A 22958-nucleotide genomic window follows, 5' to 3' on the forward strand; every position below is an offset into this window, starting at 1 on the left:
GGAGGAAAAAAACTTTCACTTCTTGTTAGTGACACACGTTAACTGGTAATAACCACTTCTCACTGGGCCAGACTGAGCAGTTATCAAACACACTTGGCTGGGCATGATCACACATCACGTATCCATCCAGTGGTTATATGAGCAGCAGCACCAGACTTGTATAACAGATTCAGAAACTCCAAATGCTGAACTCCTCCTCCTCATCATCTCACTGGGCGCATCTGCAGGCTGCAGGAGCAGAGCGATATGAGTTTACACGGATACATTTAAACTAAGCTTTTCCTCTCTGCTCACTGAATATCCCTCAAAAAGAGATGTTGGATTTTTGAATTAAAGGCGAGTAGCAACTCTGGCTCAGTTGAAATACTCGCTTTGTCACATTCAATCTAATTGAATTGAGATCACAATGGGATTACGCATATTTGGCATGCCACTTTACGCATATGCGTGCGTCTATTTTTTTGTTTTCATCCTGCAAGCTGCCCGGTCTCAAACCAATCCGGGGACTCAGCAAGGAGACAACCAAAGAGCGGCTCTCCGGCAGACGCTACAGTGGTCTCACAACGGCAAGGTCTTTAGCATATTGAGCCAGGGGTCGGAGTACCAGCCACCGAGGCGGAGGGGCGCACCTCAGGAGCAAGTGCAGGCGCGACCTGTCACCATCATTCGTGATGCGAGCGTGAGACAACCGGACAATCCGAGCCAGCCGGCGGCCCAGCAGCAGCAGCCTCCCCGGCCGGCATCCAATCCTCACAGCCCCCGCGGGCTCCCGCCTCCGCTCCAGAGGCTCCTGAGAGGGCAAGAGAACCGCCAGCATCCCCATGACCGCCCCGCTGAGCGCACGGAGACGCAGAGGAGAAGCAATGACACCGAGCAGAAGCTCACTGTCAGCCCACCTCCGCCCCGGAGAGAAGACATGATGGTCGGTGATGACCCCTACGACCCCTACAAGTCCATCGACAGCGATAATCCGTATTACAATCATTATGACGTCTATGAGAGGCCGAGGTCGAGATCAAGATCGAGACCCGGATATGGAACAAGGTATCATCAGTACGGTAAGAGTGGAGAAAGTGTTCTCAAGACTACACTAACCAGATAGATATGACCCTTTAAGTGGAGTTGTTTCAACTCTGGGGGGGCACACATATTTGGGTGAAAATTTTGAGCATCAAACACTTAATTTCCTGCATTCTGGTAACTTCTACGCATCAATTTGTGTCTTGTCTGCACCAATTTATGGTGTTTAATTTGGTCAAAATAAAAGTCCTCTGCTACTTTAATGTTCATGCTCTAAATAGTGAGGTGAGGACATGCCCCCCGTGCCCCCCCTGAAATATACACCTATGCTAAAATGCTTCCAGTGTGTCAGTCAGTCTGTTAATCAGTTAGTGTTGTCTCATTTTAATTTTCTGCATCTATTTGGCATCTGTTAAAGTATTAGTTTGAGAATGACCCATATTCATTTACGACCTGGTTCATGTACCACATATTTATTATAATGCTGTATTGTTGTTATAGGTCTGCCCGATCTCGTACCTGACCCCTACTATATTCAAGCCTCTGCTTATGCCCAGAGAGTCCCAATGTACAACCTGAGATGTGCTGCTGAGGAGAACTGTTTGTCAAGGTAGACTCACGTCAGAACTTATCCACAGTGAAAGAGAGAAAAAAAAAAGACGGGGTTTACATCCAAGTCTGAGTGTGATTCAGAGAGCTTTGAGCCATAACAACCACCTAAAGTGTTTGTGGGTGAGGGTTGCCCAGTGGAACCATGAGATGAGGTCAAATTAACCGAATCCTGCCACTGGAGACGGGGTGGAGTGGAAGTTTAATCATAGTTTGCCCCGAGGAGAGAAAGCCCGAATGGTAAACACATTATCGAAAACTAACCCAAACAACCACGTGCCTCCAAACTATTTTTCCAGCCTCCATATACACATAGACTGCCTTCACTCAGACACAGAGAATCTGCTCCACTCAGACGGGGGGGGATCGAGCAGGAAAAACAATCTCAGTGACGTAATTGTGTCCACATATGACCTGTGTCTTTTTTTCCTGCAAACTTATGCTCTTCCTTTTCTTCATGTTGGCAGCTCGGCTTATTCAGCCAGAGACTATGACACCCGTATGCTGCTGAGGTTTCCTCAGAGAGTCAAGAACCAGGGGACGGCGGACTTCCTACCCAGCAGGCCACGTTACTCCTGGGAGTGGCACAGCTGTCATCAGTGAGTATAATGTCATGTCAGTGCTTTCCACCTCATCATCACACACAGAAAGAGAAAGTTTCTGAGACTTGTGGCTGCTCTCATGTGTCATTTGTTCTCACTGGCCAACATGCTGACATCAATTAGAGGCATTTACATGAGGAATTCATGCATGGAAACATAAACTAGATCTGGTTCTACTTTGGAGAGAAGTGTCTGAATCAGATACAGATAAAAAACATTCAAATGTTACCTTACTCATTTGTTTTTAAAGGTCCAGTGTGTAGGATTTAGTAGCATCTAGTGGTGAGGTTATAGAATGTAAACCTCTCCCACATGCCAAGCGTGTAGGACAGGAGAAGGCAACCTGCGGCTACAGCTCTTTAGCCCTTCTCCAGTGGCTTTGACAAAAATATATGGAAATGAATCAGTTCAACATTTTAATTTTCGTTTATCATTGTTGTAAGCCTAAAGTGATTCTGACATTCTTCAAGTGTAAAAATGCGTAGTCTTTACACCAAATAAACAAACACTTGTAACATTTTGTAAACTAAAACATGCGTTGTGCATCAATGGCCTGACGCTTTAACCTCTCCATTTTGCAGAACCTCAATAGTGGAGGCTAGTGTTGAGTGTAGCTGGGCTAGCTATGGATTCCAAAAAGTCTCGCCATAGCTGCAAAGCTGAGGTACCAAATAATCATAAATTGTCCAGTGGCCCAGTCTACCATGTGGTAAAACATATTAATGAATGCTAATTTAGACCTATCAGTAATGTTTATAGGCTAAGTTAGATTGGCGGTTCAATCCCCGGCTCTTCCAGACCGCATTTCGAAGTATCCTTGAGGAATATACTGAACCCAAAATTGCTGTTCCTTCGGTGTGTGTGTTAAAACAAACTGAGTAGCAGGTGGCACCACCAGTGCAAAAAAAAAAAAAAAAAAAAGCACCTTGAGTGGTCGGAAGACATGTACCATTTACCAGTTTGCCGACCGTGGTGTAGAAGAACCACAGTGGCCGACCTGAAAATGCAAATGGCCCTGTCTAGAACCAGCGTTTCATTTTTTCGTTCTGGGCTACTGTAAAACAACATGGTGGACTCCGTGGCAGAGGCAGGCCCCAGGAAGTGCACCAGACCTTGAAGCTAATTTGGCATAGTAGCCAAACTGTGTAACTACAACTTCCAGGTCCGTCACATGATGCCATTGGAACTTTTCCCTATAGACTTACATAGGGAAAGGGACGTCTGTAAATCAGTAGATAATTCTTTTTGAGCATCGTAACCCCCACGAGATGACTCATTTCTCTATCGGGATTTGATTCATTCTGTCTGTAAACATTTTAAAGGTTTAGAAGAGCCGCAAGATTTAATCATTTTATCGCTAAACCGGAAGTAGCTAGTTAGCTACTCGGCCGGCAAATTCTCTTGTGTGCTTGCTGTATGGGCCCAGTGATGCAGGAGATCTGGGTAATTGTACACTTGAGAAGTGAAACTTTTTTGGCTTCATTCACTACTGAGCAGCTTCCATAGGAATGAACAGAGCCCTGCCTCCAACAGCTCATTCTAAGGTGACAAAAACACTATCTTATTTTCAGGTGATTATGCACTAATGAAAGTATAGGTATGAATATTATATACCATTTCTCCCCCTAAATCCCACACACTGGACCTTTAAGAGTTTAAATTGCAGATGGAATATTGTCTTCACACATTGTCACTCTGTAATTGTTTTGTTCATCATTTAGAAATATAAGCAACCACTTCTTTGCAGCAGTTTTCTTCACTACATCATTTGTCTTCTCCAGCCTGTAGTTGTGGTATGGCACCCCCTGTTGAACCACAGTTGTGTTACTTTTGGCTGTTTTATAGTTTTTGTTGGCTCTTTTATTGCGTTGCAGGGATTTGGGTATCAGGACTGACATCTTAAAATGAGTTTTAATTGCATCGTCAGGCTTGTAAAGATGTCATTTTCTACTTTTGCAAACTCGACATAAAGGCAATGAAATGGGCTGTGACTGTGACTGAACTGTGTGTGACCTTTGCATTCAGTTAATTTATAGCTGCGAAGCCAGACGTTGTAAAAGAAAGTTCTGTGATGGAGATAATGAGCCAAAAAGGAAAACTGCTGGTATGGTTGTCCCTTTCTTGAGTGCATGGAAAAGTGCCTAGTTTTCCTTGATTCTGCAGAAACTACCTCAGTCCATAGTTATGTTGTGAAACAACCAGTTCACTGTGCAAATCCTCAAGATGGAGCACACATGGCAGAGATCCAATAAACTGTTGATGTAGACTGTATAGAAATTTTGTCAGTGTTTTGAAAGTCGACTTATGTTAAAATCCAGACTGTTTTTCTCTCATTAAACAAACTAAGATAATGGAGTTACAGCAGAATCAGATCCACTGTTGCTCTACATGAACATGATGAATTAAATAAACACCTGAGATGTTTGCAGTCACAGCAACTTGTAGCCTGGAACTTGTCAACATTTAAAAATTAATCTGTAATTATGTAAATGTGGCTCAGGAGCAAAAATGGTCCCTGGTGAGACTAAACGTGACAAACAGCACATGGTTGTTTTACTGATGTTGAACTCACTCAGTTCAGTTTATAAACGCCTGCAGCTGTTGAACACTGTCGCTGCTGATCCACAGGCACTTCCACAGCATGGATGAGTTCAGCCACTACGAGCTGCTGGATGCCTCCACTCACCACTCGGTGGCCGAGGGCCACAAGGTCAGCTTCTGCCTGGAGGACACTTCCTGTGACTACGGCTACTACAGGCGATATGCCTGCACCTCACATACACAGGTCTCAAACATACCTACTTAAAATATAACTGTTGAAATGTTATTATTAACTTTAAAAGAGCTATATTTGACATTCAGAGTGTTTCTGTGACTTAGAGTCTGGGCTGGGATTGTCTTCACACGGCTCTAAAGATTGATGATGCATCTCCACTTCCTCCCAGTGTACGAAAATGTAGCCAAAATACCTCAGATGCGAGCGCTGCCATCTTGCACTTTCAGAGCCAGAGTCTGCACAGTAGAAAGCTGGAGCTGTAGTATCGAGTTTCTATACACCAGCGCCATTGATCACGAGCACACCAGTGACACACGGCTGTCAATCATGATGTCGAATTCCTTTTTATAGCATCAGATAACTTATTAAAACCAAACATATCAGAAAAAACACCTGAACTGTCTTCAGTGACAGAAACCATCTTCTGGAAAAAAGTTCTTTGATGTGTATTTTGATTTTTTATTTCAGCTCATGTTTCATCCGATAACAGTGAGGGGGCGAGTTTTACGATCTATACTGCAGTCAGCCACGAGGAGAGAATGAGAGGTTTTAGCATCACTTTTGGAGAACTTTCGTGTCGTCCATCTTTATATACAGTCACTGTTGTAAGGCAGCAATACACGTGCAGCTCCTGAGTCCAAGACAGATTTCCCTACTGGGACGTATCGCATCATACAACAAAGTACAGAGAAGCGCGGATTACAACACACACAGAGGGAGCGTGACTTCATTCTTTTCACAGGACGCCATCATTCCACTATACCTTTAAATTGCAAATAGTAGTTTGCCGCTATATTAATGCTCTGAATGTCATGTGGAGCTCCTTTAAAGCTGCTCTTATCAACAGCTAAAACCTCCGATAAACCAATTGTACACTTCCTGCTCAGCATCAAACGGCAGACAGACAACACCAGCGATTACCTTTTGGACACAGTGAAGAATATAGCAGCTAAGGAGACGGATATTTTCCTCAGGAGTTGGTGGAGACCAAATACAGAGCTAAAAGAGAGCGCACATTTTTATTATATTTATCATGTGGCCAGAGACATAACTCCAAATGAACAATAATGCTGCTTTGTGTCAGCTGGATGTGTAAATAAGCAACTTTTTGCTAGCAAGACTGCCACATCAACTATATAAAGTTATCATACATCAGTCTGCTGTTTACAGGTTGTTTTGAGCTGCCCCCAAGTGGCCAAGGGAAGGAAGCTCAACAGGCAATTAGCTGCTGTAAATAAACATGATGCACAGAAACATCGAAATAACACAGTGACATAACCCAAACGATGGCTCTGCTCTCGTCAACTGTCACAATAGTGGGATAGTGAGCCAGCATGCACAATACAAGGACCATTTCATTATTTATTTGTGTGCTTTTCCTGTCGTGACATGTCAATTTGTCTTCAGTAAAAAAGATCTATTTGAATTATTGTGGTTGCAAAATAAAAGCCAGTTCACATCAAGACATATAGCTATAACGATACTAAAAACTGCAGTGATACCCTGCTGCACATTCACACTTTAATGGTTTAGTGTCATTTGGGTTTAGATCAGATTAGAGGATAATGACTTCTAATGACTCGTTTCTCATTAAATGACTTGGTTGTAGGATTTTGCTTTATACATTCCTTAAAATGGAAAAGAGAGTAACTTAGAAAAACAAGCACTCTATTCGTGAAGCAGCCGCCCTTTAGAGAACAACTTCAGTATTTCCTTTTTGCACAAGCCAGTGGTGATTAAATGATTTCCTGTAAGATGATCCCACCTGCCTGGACGTCTGTGATCAGTTCTGCTGCACATGATTTATTTTTTCCATCCTGTTCTTTTCTTTATTTTGACTGGCTGATTTCTGTCTTTCTTCATCTCTGTTTGTCCCATTTTTTTTTTATCACAAGTGTTATATACTTACCGTTAGATATTAGACTGTACTACTTTGTTACAGATACTGCTCTGTATGTTAAAGGGAATTATTTGTTTGTTTATATAATGTGTTCATGTGGATGGTGTCCAATGTGCAGGGTCTGAGCCCAGGATGTTATGATACCTACAACGCAGACATCGACTGCCAGTGGATCGACATCACAGATGTGAAACCTGGAAACTATATCCTCAAGGTCTGTCCGAAAAACCAGATGACATTTATCTCCCTCGTGAGACACTAAACCCCTTTAAAGAATTGCACCTGGTGTGGAGTCACCTTGTATCCATGAGTATATGTTGTTTATTTATTTTTGCTGCAATGTTATTGATTCTTATATATCAGCCACATATATTTTTGTTCTCACAGGTCAGTGTAAATCCACACTATCACGTCCCAGAGTCAGACTACAGCAACAACAACGTGCGCTGTGACGTTCGCTACACTGGCAACTACGCCTACGTGTCAGGATGTCACATGTCATCGTGAGTGTCATGTATCAAGTGACAAATATCTCTTTGATATTTCTTGCATCCTCCGTAAATCATCATGATATTTTTATTCTCTTTTTTCAGGTATTAAGAGATAACGGTCATTTGCAGCAGCTCAGTGGAGATGCTCTGTAAATGACAATGCAGAGGACTGCATACAAAAGCATATAAACCACCATGAAATAAATGTTAGACGTTCATTTTATTATTTAAAATACTCCCAATTTAGAAAGAAAAAGACAAGAAAGAACAAAAAAAGACTCATCTGACGTCATAGTGCCAGATAATGTTGAATTCTTCTTTGCTTGTGTTGTAAAGCAGCTTTCCTCCTTTCTGATAAATATATTCTTATCTCATCTTTTCTTACGAGCATTTTTCATTTCTGACTTTTTTCTATTGCATTGTACTGTATGCTTGCATTTAATACCACTTGTAAGATAGTTAAAGAATAAAATCCTTGAAATTTAGAAGCTTAGAATACCAAGTTACAAAGGATAACAATTCAATATCGATTATATCACGATTTTAAAATGAACCAGCTGTAAAGGAAAATGTATTTGTTATATTTATATGCAATGAAAGAAACTCTTTTTACTTCAAAGCTTTTGTTGAAACTGAGTTGAATAAAACTTTGTGAAAGTGTATCACCTTTTTAGACTGAGCCATTTGAAGTGACTTCCCCATCTTGCCTTTGTTTCTGACCTTTATAACACACACACTGAGAGTCACAAACAGACAAACATGGTGTAAAAGAAAGGTAAACACAAAAGGTTGAACGTAGGGCTGCAAACTAATGATTTTCTTTACAGTTTGGGATTTTTTTCATGAATCCATTAATTGTTTGGTCGATAAAATGTTATAATGATAAAGTGTTTTAATTCTACATACTTGATTTAATTTAATTTAATTTTATTTTGGGGAAGGAATGACCTGATTCCTGTAAAAAGTATACATAATATTCCAAAGATACATGCTGATTTTTAAAGATTATTCCATAAATAAGTACTGCAGTGATTTCATAGACTATTTTGTTTAAATTAAGTCATTGAACTTGTGAAGAGAACAGAGACAGAAATATTCTGATCAGTGGTGTGATCCTTTGTTAGAGTAAAAATAATAATAATAATAGAGAGGCAGCGGGCATATGACTGACTGGTGACATTAACAGTGTCATTAAACGTAACATTATAAAATAAAAAAAAAGGACATTTTGAAATAAAAATGAAATGATATTCAGCTTCAACAAAAATATTTTATTATGAAGGAATGATGTAATATTTTATTATAGTTAATAAGTGGAATATTTTATATTTTTTAAATTATTGTGTGCTTATATTTTACACATTTAATTAATTAAATTAATTATTTTCTGATTTATTTTGTTACTTAATATTCAATACTTTAGTGCTGAATGCTACATTATTCGGAGAATTATTATTATCAATATTATTATTATTAATAATGTAGTAGTAGAAGTATTATTATATAATTGATTAATATTTATTCATTTATTTTTATTTATGTTTTATTATTACCTGGTGACGTGCAGCACACTCCGGTCCAGCAGGGGGCGCCACTGAGTCTTTGTCCATGTTGTTTAAATCCAGTGATTTTCATCAGGCTGCTGGGAGAAACTGGAGTCAACCACCACCACCAGCAGTGTGTGTGTGTCTATGAGAGAGTGTGTGTGAGCCTCAGGACCAGATATTACTGACTAACCTGTTTGTTTGTCACGTTAACATGCATCACCCGGTCCGAGTGTCGATCCCGTCGTTTCGGTCAGAAAACAACTCGATCGAGAAAGGATACACGGTAAGCTGCTCCATAATAACCTCTGTGTGTCGGTGTGTGTCAGTGTGTGTGTACCTGTGTGTGTCGTCTGCTCTGCTGCTGTCATCAGTTTCTCATTTTAACTCCCATATCATTTATGAAGCCTTAAAATCATAAAGTATCTTCCGTTTAACACCAAACTGCTTTAGTGTCGCTGTTAAATTAATGTTTGTTGGTTCAGATGATTCACAGCACTGAATTCACCCTGTGTTTACACACTGGAAACACCTCACTGATCAAAACTACTTATTAAAAACAATGTAAAGAGTAAAACATGTTATACATGAGTCTAATCAGAGCCATAGGGTGAACCAGCCCACTCAGGATCCTCAGCTGTCTGACAGAAATAGACTTGGATTTAAATGAAGCTGTCTGACATCAGACACCTAATATCAAGTGTTAATGAACCCTTTAAACTCATTTTACCTCCATAAATTCACTATAAAGGAGCACACTAGATGTTTATACTTTTAGTGATCCAAAAAAAAATAAGACCGTTCACAATCAGAGCAGCACCAGCTGAGATATATTGACTTTACTTCTTAGTGTAAGTCAGCCTCCACACACACATGGGAGTTTACACTGCACACAGCCTGTAGGTTAGGCTCCAAAACTCCAGGTTTCAATGCAAACTTTCTGTCAATTACAAATCTTATACAACCTCTTTTTCCCCTATATTTAAAGCACATATTTTGCATATATTGTATATAATTCTTACTCTTATTTCTACTTATGAATATATTGTGTTGCACATTGTAGGATCATACACATAGTTTTATATTTCTAACTTTTCATACTAGTTTTATACATTTTAATGTGGCATGAGGCTCATATTTTTATATCTTTACACACTTTACATACTCAGCACATTAAACATATTCTATATTTTTAAATATTTTACATACTAGTGTTAACATTGTAGCATACATAGTTAATACTTTATACCTCTTATTTCTGCTTCTACATGAAAGCGACTGTAACGTATCACAATTTCCACTGGGGATCAATTAAGTGTTTCTGATTCTGGTTAGATGTCATATAGGCTATACCATGAAGACATGACTGTGATGTTAATCCTCTCATCTAACTCCTGGTAAGACAGCCAATGACCGTATTTGCCAAAATGTCCAACTGTTCATTTAAATCTGTATTCCTTACATAAAAACTGCTTTGATTGAATGATAATGAAAACACTGAATATTTATACTGACACTGACAAAGAAATTTTTAATGCGGTTCGGTCGTTTCATGGATGATAACTGATCTACATGAGAGCAATAGCAAGTTTATTTCTATAGCATATTTCATACACAGGGCAATTCAGTGAGCTTTACATAAAGTAGAATAAAAACATAGTGCAAGTAACCTCAACTATGTTATATCTTATTCTGGAACACCATATTGAGATAGATGAGGCCAGTATTGACTCTAATACCAACCTAGTGTATTGGACTGGTGCATCCTTAACTTTTAGCGTCCCTGAGAGGTCAAACTGTCCAGTATTTGACAAGAAGAAAGCAACAAACACCAGGTTACCTTGTTCTGACCTCCAGGTGTGGAACCAGTGTTTTATATTAGAGTGTATTATAACTTAGTGGCAGCAGTTTGGAGAAGGTCCTGTCCTGTTTCATCATGACAGTGCCCCCATGCACAAAAACAGCTCCATAAAGGACTTGGCGTCTGCTACAGAGTCGCCTTAAACTAGATTATATCATAAGCATGGGAGATTGTAAAAACAAGATTAAGGACAGTTTGACCCCTGAATGAACACGTCTGCTCACTGAATGCTGGTTATTCAGTAATGAAACTGTAAATTGTTTGTTTGTACTAAGTGCGTTGCTCGTTTCTTGCATGTTCAAATTTTTTTACTTTGTTTGTCCATGTGAAAGTCTTCATGCTGCTGTCTTGGCCAGGACTCCTTTGCAAAAGAGATTCTGAATCTAAATGGGAACATTTCTGGTAAAATAAAGGATCACATATGGGTTTAATGTATGAATATATATATTTTTACAGTGATAAACCACTGGGATTTTTATAGCATTATGAAAACAGTGAATATATTTGATGTCATCAGTGTCTTTTGGACATTTTTCACCTTTTTTTTGCAGTTTCTTTCCACATTGATGAAAACGTTTTATTGCTGAGTTGTTCCACAATTTGTCAATAACGCTGGCTCTTGGGCGATGCAGTATGCGTTAATGTTGCCAGGACAGAATTGCAGTAACCACTGCCGTCATTCAAGAGCGAATTTCCTCATTTACCTAACACTGGCGAGAAGAGCGTTGTTTTACGGAAGAATCGAGCTGAGTGACGGAAGTAGAAGTCTGTTTAGGGATGTTAACTGTAATCCTGACAGATCACTTTTTTTTTTACAGCAGCCAGATGTTTCCTCTTGGTAACCAGCTGACACAGGCTGTAACTGACAGCTCTGCAGTCAGCTGGTCAGTCCGTTACACGCCATGCACGGATGCACTGGGAGGGGCCGTTGTTGGCTGATGGGCTGTGGTGATAAATCATGTTTATGACTCTCAACAACAGAAGTCACCCTTTTTGCAAAGAGTAGTACCAACATTTTCCTTCTTTCCTTTCTGTCTTTCAGGTCTTCAGAATTGATGTGCTGATGAACGGCAGACAACATTCTGTTGAGAAACGTTACAGTGAATTCCACACTTTGCATAAAATGGTGAGCTCCAGTGAATCCCCAGAGTGCAGACAAAGTCCTCCTTATCATGAGTCCAAATTTAATGTTCAAGTCCTTAACCTTAGCATTTAATAAGTGAAAACCTTATGATATTACAGGGTTCCCACAGTCATTAAAAAACCTGGAAAAGCCATGGAATTTCACATTAATTTTTTCCAGGCCTGGAAAAGTCATGAAATTTCACATTATTTTTTTCCAGGCCTGGAAAAGTCATGAAATTAGTAAAAACCTTTAAACGTTTTGGTAAACTCCTGGAATTTTGTTGTGTATAATGAAATTGTTACAGTAATCTACTATACTGTAACATAACAGCACTTTTATTTCCATGTCAACCTAAAATAATATGCATCGATGTGTGACAATGTTTTATTTACCATCCTGTATGTGTCTTCATTTTCTCCTCGCCTTCGTCTCGCTTTTCCTGTATGCCAGCTGGCAGAAATTATGTCTGAATAGAGTTTGAAAAACATCAGGCAAGTGGGGCAAAAAGGGAGTTATTATGGGTCCTTGATAAGTCATGGAAACGTTTAAAAGTTTGTCTGTAAAAATGTGTGGGAACCCTGATGTTAACATATTAACTATTACAGTTGATTATGTATTTTTCACTGATATTTAAGATGAAACGGAGTTTCAGTGTCTTTGCTGTACTGCATAAAATGCAAATGATGACTTTATTAAGGACACAGAGAACGGTCCATAGCATACCACAAAAAAAACCATTAGTCTATGTACAAAAATACTAAATATATCTATAAAAAGACAAGAAATACCCAACACTACTTTATATAAGTTCTTAAAAATGGATAAAATTCAATAAACTGCACCTACAAACAAGCTGGAGAGCCAGTCTAGATGAAAACCTGACTGAGCTCAGCTCAGGGTTGGACAAGGTCTGGATGATATGATACTATTCTTTGAGACGGAGAGCCTAAGTCTTTGCATATTGCTCTTCCCACAGGAGCGCCACAGGGCGGTATGCAGCGGGGTACAAAATGCTCTAAAAAGAGCGTTCTTTACATTAACTGAATACATGCTGAATTTGTGAGCAAGCATATTAGCATATGCATACAACTTGTGACACTGTCTGTGGATATCTTTATCACCAGATAAATCATAGACAATATAATGGCTGAGATATTTAATCTCATTACACACTTTAAGAGCAACACCAGATAAAAAGAATTCAGGAAATACTAATTTTCTTCAACAGCTGTTGTAGGCCAGCACTATATGGGCAGAAGATTACCAAGTCGTCTGCATACAGAAGATGATTATCAATTGCTCAAACTACTAAAAATGTATTGACAACCGTTTAAATTACTGGTTATCATTTTATGTAAATTATCAAACAGAAATTGCCAGATATGTGTAGGTTGCAGTTTCATCAGAAGGACTTTTCTCATATTATTAATAATTCATTTTGTCTGTTGCCCTGTCAAATAATTGGAGCGTATGATCACTATCCGAACTTCTCCAATCAAACAATACCTGCATTTGATCCATTTTGTACACAAATCTAGAGAAAAAGTCTATTTGTATGGTTTTGCTTGCAGCAAATCACAGCCGGTGTTCTTAGATTTTATGTGACATGTGATTGGCGCTCCACTGCAACAGGTGCAACTGAGTCTGGGGTGTGGTGAAGTAAAGCGCAGTGTCTTTTCAGTGTGCCAAGATGCCACCAAAACAAAATGGCGTCTGCTGGCATTTTACACAGCTGAATGCTTCCATTCACATAATGGGCATCAAATGAAGAAGAAGAAGAAAAAAGGAACCAAATGAAGCAGTGTTTTGGTATCAGTATCACTTTAAGGGTACTGGTTTTGTAATTTTTTTTAAATGATACCCAGCCCTAAAGATGACACGTTGTGCTCTATCTTCCACCTTCAGTGTCTGAGATTTTACAAAGTAAACCATTAATTCAATGATCACAAAACTAGGTACAACATAATTTATGTAGCCCATTTCAAAGACATAACATTGGCTTTATTTACTAGTACAACATCCAGAAGTGTGTACTGTAAGCATGCTCAGGAAATCACTACAGCAGATAAATAAATGATTAATGTCCTCTGGTGGTTAACCACGTTCACCATACCATTTTGTTTGAGGTTATTTACAGATGAATCCCTCTTCCTGTTCTGCTCAGTAGTCGAGCAGACTTGCAGTGGAGCTTTGCTTTTCACACCTTTATACACTGAAAACACTTTGACATGTCACAGTATTAAATGCACAGACAGTTGCTCACTAAATGATTAAATGATTGATGGCAGAGTTCCATTTAGCTGCTTCATTTTCAGGGTCCTAATATCGTGCATGCTGCCTCACTGCTATGACTTACATTATGACAAAGTCAGAATGTCTGCAGTCTGTGAAAACTGCCAATTATGGTGAACACATGGTGGGTTATCACTGATGTCAGTAGGAGTATAGTATGTGTTTAGTGCTAATTAGGAAACGTGGGCATGTTAGCATTTAGCTCTAAGCACCACTCTGCCTACAGCTTCCAGGCCCCCAGGAATGCCGCTCAGCCCTGCCTCCAATTGTTCCCAGTGGCCACTTGCAGTATTGCAGCAAAAAATCCCTGGTGGCCCAGAAAGCATTTTCCCACAACACTGTAAAACTGTGGACAGGACATCTCAGACTGCAGACTGTCAATTATGACTCTTTCTATTATGAATTTTTGACTTTCTTCAAGCTGAGAAAAGCGTTTTAAAAATCTGTGACGTCACTACAATGTAAAGTCTTTGAGCCAAGTGGGAATCTGCGTTTTGAACCAACGAGCGTTACACTACTATTAGGCGCCATCTCGGCATCTGGTATCTAGGTATTATGACAGATCTATGTTTTTTGATGCTTTTTATAGACTTTGGCACCTTAAATACATCAAAACTACAAAAAATCCCACTGTGAATCAATTCATTTTCATCATGAATTAGACAATGTTCTGGGGCCAACCAGCACCCTATCACAAGGCAGATTTGGCCCTCTGGCTTTAAGTTGAGTATGACTGCTGTAGACTCTTGTTTGTCCTGTATTTTTTAATATGATGTTTTCAAATCCCTCCAGCTAAAGAAGAGCATAAAGCCACCTGAGATCCCCTCCAAACATGTTAGAAACTGGGTTCCCAAAGTCCTGGAGCAGAGGAGACATGGTCTGGAGCTCTACCTGCAGGTACTTCGACACACTGCCACTCCACCTACTGTTTGCTGAAAATAAAGAACAAAAAGTTCCTTTATGCAGATGAAGTCAGAATCATGAACGCAGCTTTTCTTTTACCAAATCCAGATTGTGTCTAGCGCAGAGTAAACACACAGAGATACAGTACAGATGTAGGGAGATTAAACAAAGCCAGAATATCACCAGAGAGTTCATGCAGGTTACTCCAGTTGTGTACCGCCGCCGCTTCATGTGCACATTGCAATTTGCTTTTGTTTTGTCTGTTTTGCCAGACTATAATTATGGAAAATGGAGTTCTCCCAAAGATATTCCTGGATTTCCTGAATATCCGCCATTTTCCTTCAGTGCCAAAAACAGAAAGCTGTGGGTGAGTTGAATCTATGAAATGAAAGACCAGGTTTGTGGCAGTTTTTAAAAAATCTGTGTGAGAGGATGCTGCCAGGCCTGTGGACGACTATGTGGCTTAACTTTAATTCTTTTTCTTTAAGGTCATTTGATACAGAATCAGAGGAATCAAGGTGAGTCTACCACATAAAATGCTTCAGTAAATACCCCACTTGTGAATATTGAAGCTTTTACGTGTCATACATACAAAAGACAGTTGCTAACAAGTGGCTAAATGAGACTACAAAGGTTGTCCGCAGGCCCACCCACAGAGATCCAAAAGGTCCAATAAATGGGTCGGCCCTTTAGATCAGTGGTTTTCAAACTTTTTGTGCCCAAGACACACCAGAGGGAAGCCAAAATCTCAGGCAGACCTGTATTTACAGTACAGGCCAAAAGTTTGGACACACCTTCTCATTCAATGCGTTTTCTTTATTTTTATGACTATTTACATTGTAGATTCTCACTGAAGGCATCAAAACTATGAATGAACACGTGGAGTTATGTACTTAACAAAAAAAGGTGAAATAACTGAAAACATGTTTTATATTCTAGTTTCTTTAAAATAGCCACCTTTTGCTCTGATTACTGCTTTGCACACTCTTGGCATTCTCTCCATGAGCTTCAAGAGGTAGTCACCTGAAATGGTTTTCCAACAGTCTTGAAGAAGTTCCCAGAGGTGTTTAGCACTTGTTGGCCCCTTTGCCTTCACTCTGCGGTCCAGCTCACCCCAAACCATCTCGATTGGGTTCAGGTCCGGTGACTGTGGAGGCCAGGTCATCTGCCGCAGCACTCCATCACTCTCCTTCTTGGTCAAATAGCCCTTACACAGCCTGGAGGTGTGTTTGGGGTCATTGTCCTGTTGAAAAATAAATGATCGTCCAACTAAACGCAAACCGGATGGGATGGCATGTCGCTGCAGGATGCTGTGGTAGCCATGCTGGTTCAGTGTGCCTTCAATTTTGAATAAATCCCCAACAGTGTCACCAGCAAAACACCCCCACACCATCACACCTCCTCCTCCATGCTGCACAGTGGGAACCAGGCATGTGGAATCCATCCGTTCACCTTTTCTGCGTCTCACAAAGACACGGCGGTTGGAACCAAAGATCTCAAATTTGGACTCATCAGACCAAAGCACAGATTTCCACTGGTCTAATGTCCATTCCTTGTGTTTCTTGGCCCAAACAAATCTCTTCTGCTTGTTGCCTCTCCTTAGCAGTGGTTTCCTAGCAGCTATTTGACCATGAAGGCCTGATTGGCGCAGTCTCCTCTTAACAGTTGTTCTAGAGATGGGTCTGCTGCTAGAACTCTGTGTGGCATTCATCTGGTCTCTGATCTGAGCTGCTGTTAACTTGCGATTTCTGAGGCTGGTGACTCGGATGAACTTATCCTCAGAAGCAGAGGTGACTCTTGGTCTTCCTTTCCTGGGTCGGTCCTCATGTGTGCCAGTTTCGTTGTAGCGCTTGATGGTTTTTGCGACTCCACTTGGGGACACATTTAAAGTTTTTGCAATTTTCCGGACTGACTGACCTTCATTTCTTAAAGTAATGATGGCCACTCGTTTTTCTTTAGTTAGCTGATTGGTTCTTGCCATAATATGAATTTTAACAGTTGTCCAATAGGGCTGTCGGCTGTGTATTAACCTGACTTCTGCACAACACAACTGATGGTCCCAACCCCATTGAGAAAGCAAGAAATTCCACTAATTAACCCTGATAAGGCACACCTGTGAAGTGGAAACCATTTCAGGTGACTACCTCTTGAAGCTCATGGAGAGAATGCCAAGAGTGTGCAAAGCAGTAATCAGAGCAAAGGGTGGCTATTTTGAAGAAACTAGAATATAAAACATGTTTTCAGTTATTTCACCTTTTTTTGTTAAGTACATAACTCCACATGTGTTCATTCATAGTTTTGATGCCTTCAGTGAGAATCTACAATGTAAATAGTCATGAAAATAAAGAAAACGCATTGAATGAGAAGGTGTGTCCAAACTTTTGGCCTGTACTGTATATCTGTGCACAATAGCTTCTACAACATGTTTTATAACTCTTGTTACGACTTAAGACAATGAAAATAAGAAAAAATAAGCTTTCATGGTACTGTCTACTGACAGTTCTTTTTCTTTCCATGGTAGGTCGTCTTCACTGGTGCTTTGTTGTAATTTGCTCCGTACAATAAAGCGATCCATTGTCCCACTCACGGCTTTCTCCTCTTAGTTGTTATCATCCCTCACACTGGCTGCCAATCAGGGCTTTGAATGTGTCATACTCTACAATTCCTATGCGTAAACGGCGACTGCTACTACTCCGCCTTTACAGCCTCGTTGTGTTTCTACTTGCGCTCTTGCAAACTATTCTGACTCAAACTGTCCAACTCATAGATTTATTAGTTTATAGTATTTTCCAGTTGTAGTTAAGTTGGAAGTTTAGTGGTGGAGATGCTGAAGTCCTACAACTACAGAGTCATTTGTTCATAGCTTAATGTTAGCTTTTTACTTCTGGCGATTGAATTAATGCTACAAAAATCACTGAAGCGGTGTTAATTTGTGAAGATTATCTCACTGAACAAAACTCATATCATAAACTTTTGTTTGCCTCTGAGCTTATTTTCTGCAATAATCCAAAATCCAATAGAAAAACCAGTAGTATCAGTCTCTGTGCTCCAGAGGATTTTAGAGTTTTGCACCATTTTTAACTGGTGAAAACTTTGTTAGTCACTATTTGCTCTGCACTTGAACTTTACTCGGCATGTCAGTGACACCACCTACGTTTCTTCATCCTGTTAATTCATATGCAGCATGTAACCGCCCACAGACCCTCTGACTTCTCCTTTTTGGGCTTTTCTTAGTAAACTTTCACATCAGCCGGTCTTGCTGTTTCTGAGAGACCCCTACCTGCTGCCGTCTGCTCACGGTGAGTTCAGGCTGCCTATGCCTAATATCATCTTACCCCTGTGCCTAATCATTCCAGATATTAATTATTTATGGTAAATAAACTATAAAACTATTGTACCCTCTTCTTGCTCATCTTACCTTTTCTTACCTTTCAGATTCATTCTCAAACGTTGTGATCGAAGGTGTGGTACATGGAGTTTTCTACCCAGATCTTCAACCAAGGTAGAGCTGCTGACAGGGATCTGAGGGCACATCATTGCAAAAAGATGCTCCGTGTTTTCACACCATTTTTCGGTGTGCGTCAGGAGGGACATGACATGTTTAGATACACTGAGCCTCATTTACATTCTCCAAAGCATAAAACAAAAATCCATACATTTCTTTTCTTCTTTCAGTAAATCACTGGTACTTCATTTAAAACCCTTACACCCACTAACGTCTGCACCATCACTATCAGTTGTTTTTTTAAATAATCAAAACTAGTGGATTTGAATCCTAACAAAATAGTTTTAGGAAGCAACTTCTGTCAGCTATAAAATATAACTATATGTGAAACAGTTTAGCAGGTTAACATAGATGTTTTTAGGCATTAGAATCAAAATAATGAATGACTATAAAGATTTTTTTCAGATTACAGCAAATAACTGCAGACAAAGCAATGAATGAAATCACAGGATCCACTGGAAGTAGAGATAAAAGGCAGATCAAAGTAGGGGAAGTGCTCTTTTTTGAGGGCTTTTACTAAGTAAATACCAGAAGTTGAAACCCTGGGGAACCAGAGAGGAAATGCTGATGCCAGCTGGACTGAAGGTTAATTTACCAGACACAGAGGAGGCCTGTAAAGGACAGAGCACAGGGCTGGAGTGTGGAGCTGGAGCCTGGCCTGCACACAGGGAGGTGCCACTCCCTTTGTAGCACCAGCGCTGTGGTTTTTGAATTTGCTCTGAGCTGCCAAATGGAGCCGTGCAAGGGAGTGCAGTGGGTCAGCGTGGAGCAATTTTGAGCGTGTTTGTGCATTCTCGGGGAGCTGACGGCTATGTGCCACATGTAAGGGTGGAAATGATTTGAGTTGTGATGTGGATCTTTTACTGAGCATCAGATGTTTGAGGAGGAGTGCTGCAGTGTTTGCTACTGAGCTCTGTGGGGCTTCTGGAGGAGCCGTTTGGTTAGGTGTTGAGCTTCAGGTTTTGGGCACAAAGCCATTTTGAAATGTAACCATGACAGACAGAAATATGTGGCACAACCTGTGAGTTAGGAATGACATGTTAAAGGAATACTTCACCCCCCAAATGATCGCTTGTATAACAGTTACTCACTCTGTGTTACATCGACTTTGTGAATAAAACACTGTTTTCCTGGCATGCCTCCGGTTAGTGAAAAATCTAAAAACTGAGAAAATTCTTCATAAATTGAAGTCGTAAGGGACTGCGTTTTAAAACAGCAAACTCTCACACAACTCATGCAGAATAATCCAAGTCTCATCTATCCAGTCGTATGCTCAGTACGTCCCAAACAGACAGCCCTTTCCAATGGGGAGCTGAATTTAAAGTGAACCTTATCTATGCTCTCTTAAAACCCAGACTCCATTGACAAAAACACTAATTTTGCCTCGCTGAACACGGGAGCTGCTGGTCTACCGCTGCCTCTATCAGTTAGTTTGTGTTATTGTGTGACTTTGGTGAATCCAAACTAATCTTTTAAAACACCAAAGTCACACAGTAACACAAACTAACTGCTTGAGGCAGTGTTAGAAATACTGTATTTATATAGTTTAAATTTTACTGCTTGTTAAATGTGGACCCTAATGACTTTATTTCATCAAGAATTTTCTCCATTTTTGGATTCTACATTTTCCGCAGGCATGTAAGGAAAAAGGTCGTCCTCACAAATTCAATGTAATACATGGTGAGGGATTGATATACAGATCGTCATTCTGCAGGTGGAGTGTGCCTTTAAGTTTGAGGTGGGTGTTAGTGGAGTTGTGGAAAACAGATGTTGACAGAGCAATTAAAAGAACACTCCACTGATTTAACATTGCACTCCTATTGCTGTGTCAGACTCGCAACAGTTAAAATTAGGGATATTATCTTTTTTATTCAAAGTATTCATTGTCCTGATTTGGTGCCCCTCACTCTGAAGCCAGTGCAACTATGCATTTGTAGTAATATTCCCCAAGATCTGTAAACAGACTCTGGTGTGTAAAGTCAGTGAAAGTCCCCAGAGAGGATTAGAGAGACCTAAAGGACACTTCTCCACTTCTGATTTATGCCTCCTTGCTTCCTTCACTTGCATTTCAGAAGACATTTAACAAAAGATCACAGAGTTCATTGATTGCCATCAGTGAATGCAAAATCTGACATTTGAAATAGTTCCAGCTTGTGCAAAAATTATGTTAACTGAAGGAAAAATATCTATCATAATCATTAAATTAAAGCAGAAATCTTAGTATTGACTAGAACTGACACAGTCCTGTTCCTATTATACTGTCCCAAAAACTACAGACTCTGCTCACACACACAGGTTGGTAACTGTAGATCTACATATCATTTTTCACATGAAGATGAGAATCATGTTAGATTTGCGTATATGAGTTGGAACTAAAGGCTTTAGATATCATTTACTAAAGGCCAGTGTCTAACACTAACACCAGTCCTGTTAAGTTTATTTTCATGAATTTACACATTATATAAAAGGCCAGTTTTCACTTGTGGTGATTTAGAGACGTAGTCACCCATCATAAAGGGATGCAAAATGTTTTGTTTTACAGAGCATTTTTAAAATGAGAGACGGTGATTTAAAGGACTTAGAACCAGTACAACACTGTGCAATATGAACTGAAACAGACTATCTTTATGTTGGTCCATTGTTAGGTGCAAACCATCTCCTGTTGTGAACACTTGAAATGACATGTAGCTTTTGTGAAACATTATGTTGCATGTCAGACTTTAGGCAGTAACCGATGACGCTCGTCATTGTTTTCATTGTTGACACTTTCTACGTGACTGGACCTCCACTACAGCACAGTGACAACTACATATTTATACTAAATCAAATGAATCCTGAACATTTAACCTCAACTAAACAGATCATGAATTTATGTTTTAACAAAGTGAATCATTTCCTAGAGATCCATCTTGTAGATTTATATGTATTTATATTGTGTACTGTTTGTGCCATAGACTGTACGTAAAGATGGACGTATCTCCACTTCCTCCCACTGTACAAAAATGAAAAAATATCCCAGATATGGGTGCTGCCATCTTCGTCATTTGGGGCCAGAGGTTGCACAATAACAAACTAGTTCCCGCTCATGCACCCAACCAACTGAACCACACACAGCACCACTGATCATGAGCATACTGAGGTGTCAATCGTGATGTCATGCCACCTTTTATAGCATCAAATAACTAATTAAAACCATAACTTATTAGAAACATGAACACGTGCATGATAGGAGCTACTTAAAATGAGGAAAACCATCTTTAGGAAAGAAGGAATGTGATGTGTACTTTGATCTTTCAGTTTGGCCCATGTCCCATCCACTAACATGGGGGGGGGGGGGGGGCAGGCTTTATGACCTATCACCACCAGGGGGCGATCAATATGTTTTGCCTTCATTTTTTTCAGGTCGTGAGTAAATGGTGACCCAGGCCACTAGGAAAGCAGCTCAGCCTTGCAGCAAATTTTTCATAGTGGCCACTCATGTTATTGGATAAAAAAAAAATCCCCTGTGGCCCCTAAAGCATTTCCCCAGACCACCTTTATAAAAGAGATGTCCATAAAACTGTTGACAGGACACCTCAAACTGCAAACGTCAATTATGACTCTCTCTATTCTGAATTTTTGAGCCATTGCGGTTTCATATTTGTGAAACGTTCCTCAAGCTGAAAAAAAGCTATTTAAAAATCTGTTTTGTCATCACAGTGTAAAGTCTATGAGCCAAGCAGGAACTTGTGGGCAGGGCCAGGGGGAGAAACACTACTGCGCATTTCCAGTGGGCCACATACCACTTAAGTAAACCAGGAAACTAGAAAGCTTTTTTGATGTATGCGCAAGGCGACTAACTCCTTTAAAAATAGGCGCCATCTTGGCATCCAATATCTAGCTATTATGAAAATCCATGTGTAACACTAAATGTGCAAAACTCGCACATGCGGCTTCTTGTCTCACTGTTTTAGGGTGTTCTAACACTATGGTTCAGTTTAGGTTAGCTTGAGGTACAAAAAAACAAGTTGTTTATGGACAGAATGGTTTGAAGCACATAACATGAACCCCAGTGGTGGTTTTCACAAATCTGGGGTTAGAACCTCAATGAGAACCTTTTGGGAAGCAGTAATGTCGTCCATCTTTGTACACAGTCATGGTTTGTGTTCTAACTTTGTGAAAAGTGTCATTTATGTGCCATAATGTCGACCTACAGTGAACACTGGAATTCTACTGTAGCACTTTAAAATGGGCAATATGTAAAATACTGACACCAATAAAATTCATTATTTCCACAAACTTCATCTGTCAGACTGAAAGTTCAAGTTGATTTTTAATTAAAATGACACC

The 22958-nt window shown here is 39.9% G+C and overlaps 2 protein-coding genes across 3 annotated transcripts; both read left to right on the forward strand.

Annotated features, from left to right (window-relative positions):
• Positions 1-233: 233 nt before the first annotated feature.
• Positions 234-8060, forward strand: loxa (lysyl oxidase a). Its single transcript, XM_033646271.2, has 7 exons — positions 234-1058; positions 1522-1630; positions 2097-2228; positions 4860-5016; positions 7026-7121; positions 7295-7410; positions 7501-8060. Exons 1-7 carry the CDS (start codon positions 407-409, stop codon positions 7505-7507), a joined length of 1269 nt encoding a protein of 422 aa, XP_033502162.1. The 5' UTR covers positions 234-406; the 3' UTR covers positions 7508-8060.
• A 960-nt stretch (positions 8061-9020) lies between these two features.
• Positions 9021-22909, forward strand: snx24 (sorting nexin 24). 2 transcript variants are annotated; one of them, XM_078161918.1, is made up of 8 exons: positions 9052-9228; positions 11622-11751; positions 11846-11929; positions 15014-15118; positions 15397-15491; positions 15613-15642; positions 18359-18423; positions 18560-22909. In XM_078161918.1, exons 3-8 carry the CDS (start codon positions 11867-11869, stop codon positions 18628-18630), a joined length of 429 nt encoding a protein of 142 aa, XP_078018044.1. In that variant the 5' UTR covers positions 9052-9228; positions 11622-11751; positions 11846-11866; the 3' UTR covers positions 18631-22909. The 2 variants fall into 2 exon arrangements, with proteins under 2 accessions (XP_033502263.1, XP_078018044.1); XM_033646372.2 differs by lacking the exon at positions 11622-11751 and having other exon boundaries at positions 9021-9228.
• The last annotated feature ends 49 nt before the right edge of the window (positions 22910-22958 follow it).

This window comes from Epinephelus lanceolatus, chromosome 19 (assembly GCF_041903045.1).
Source record: "Epinephelus lanceolatus isolate andai-2023 chromosome 19, ASM4190304v1, whole genome shotgun sequence".
Lineage (NCBI taxonomy): Eukaryota > Metazoa > Chordata > Actinopteri > Perciformes > Serranidae > Epinephelus > Epinephelus lanceolatus.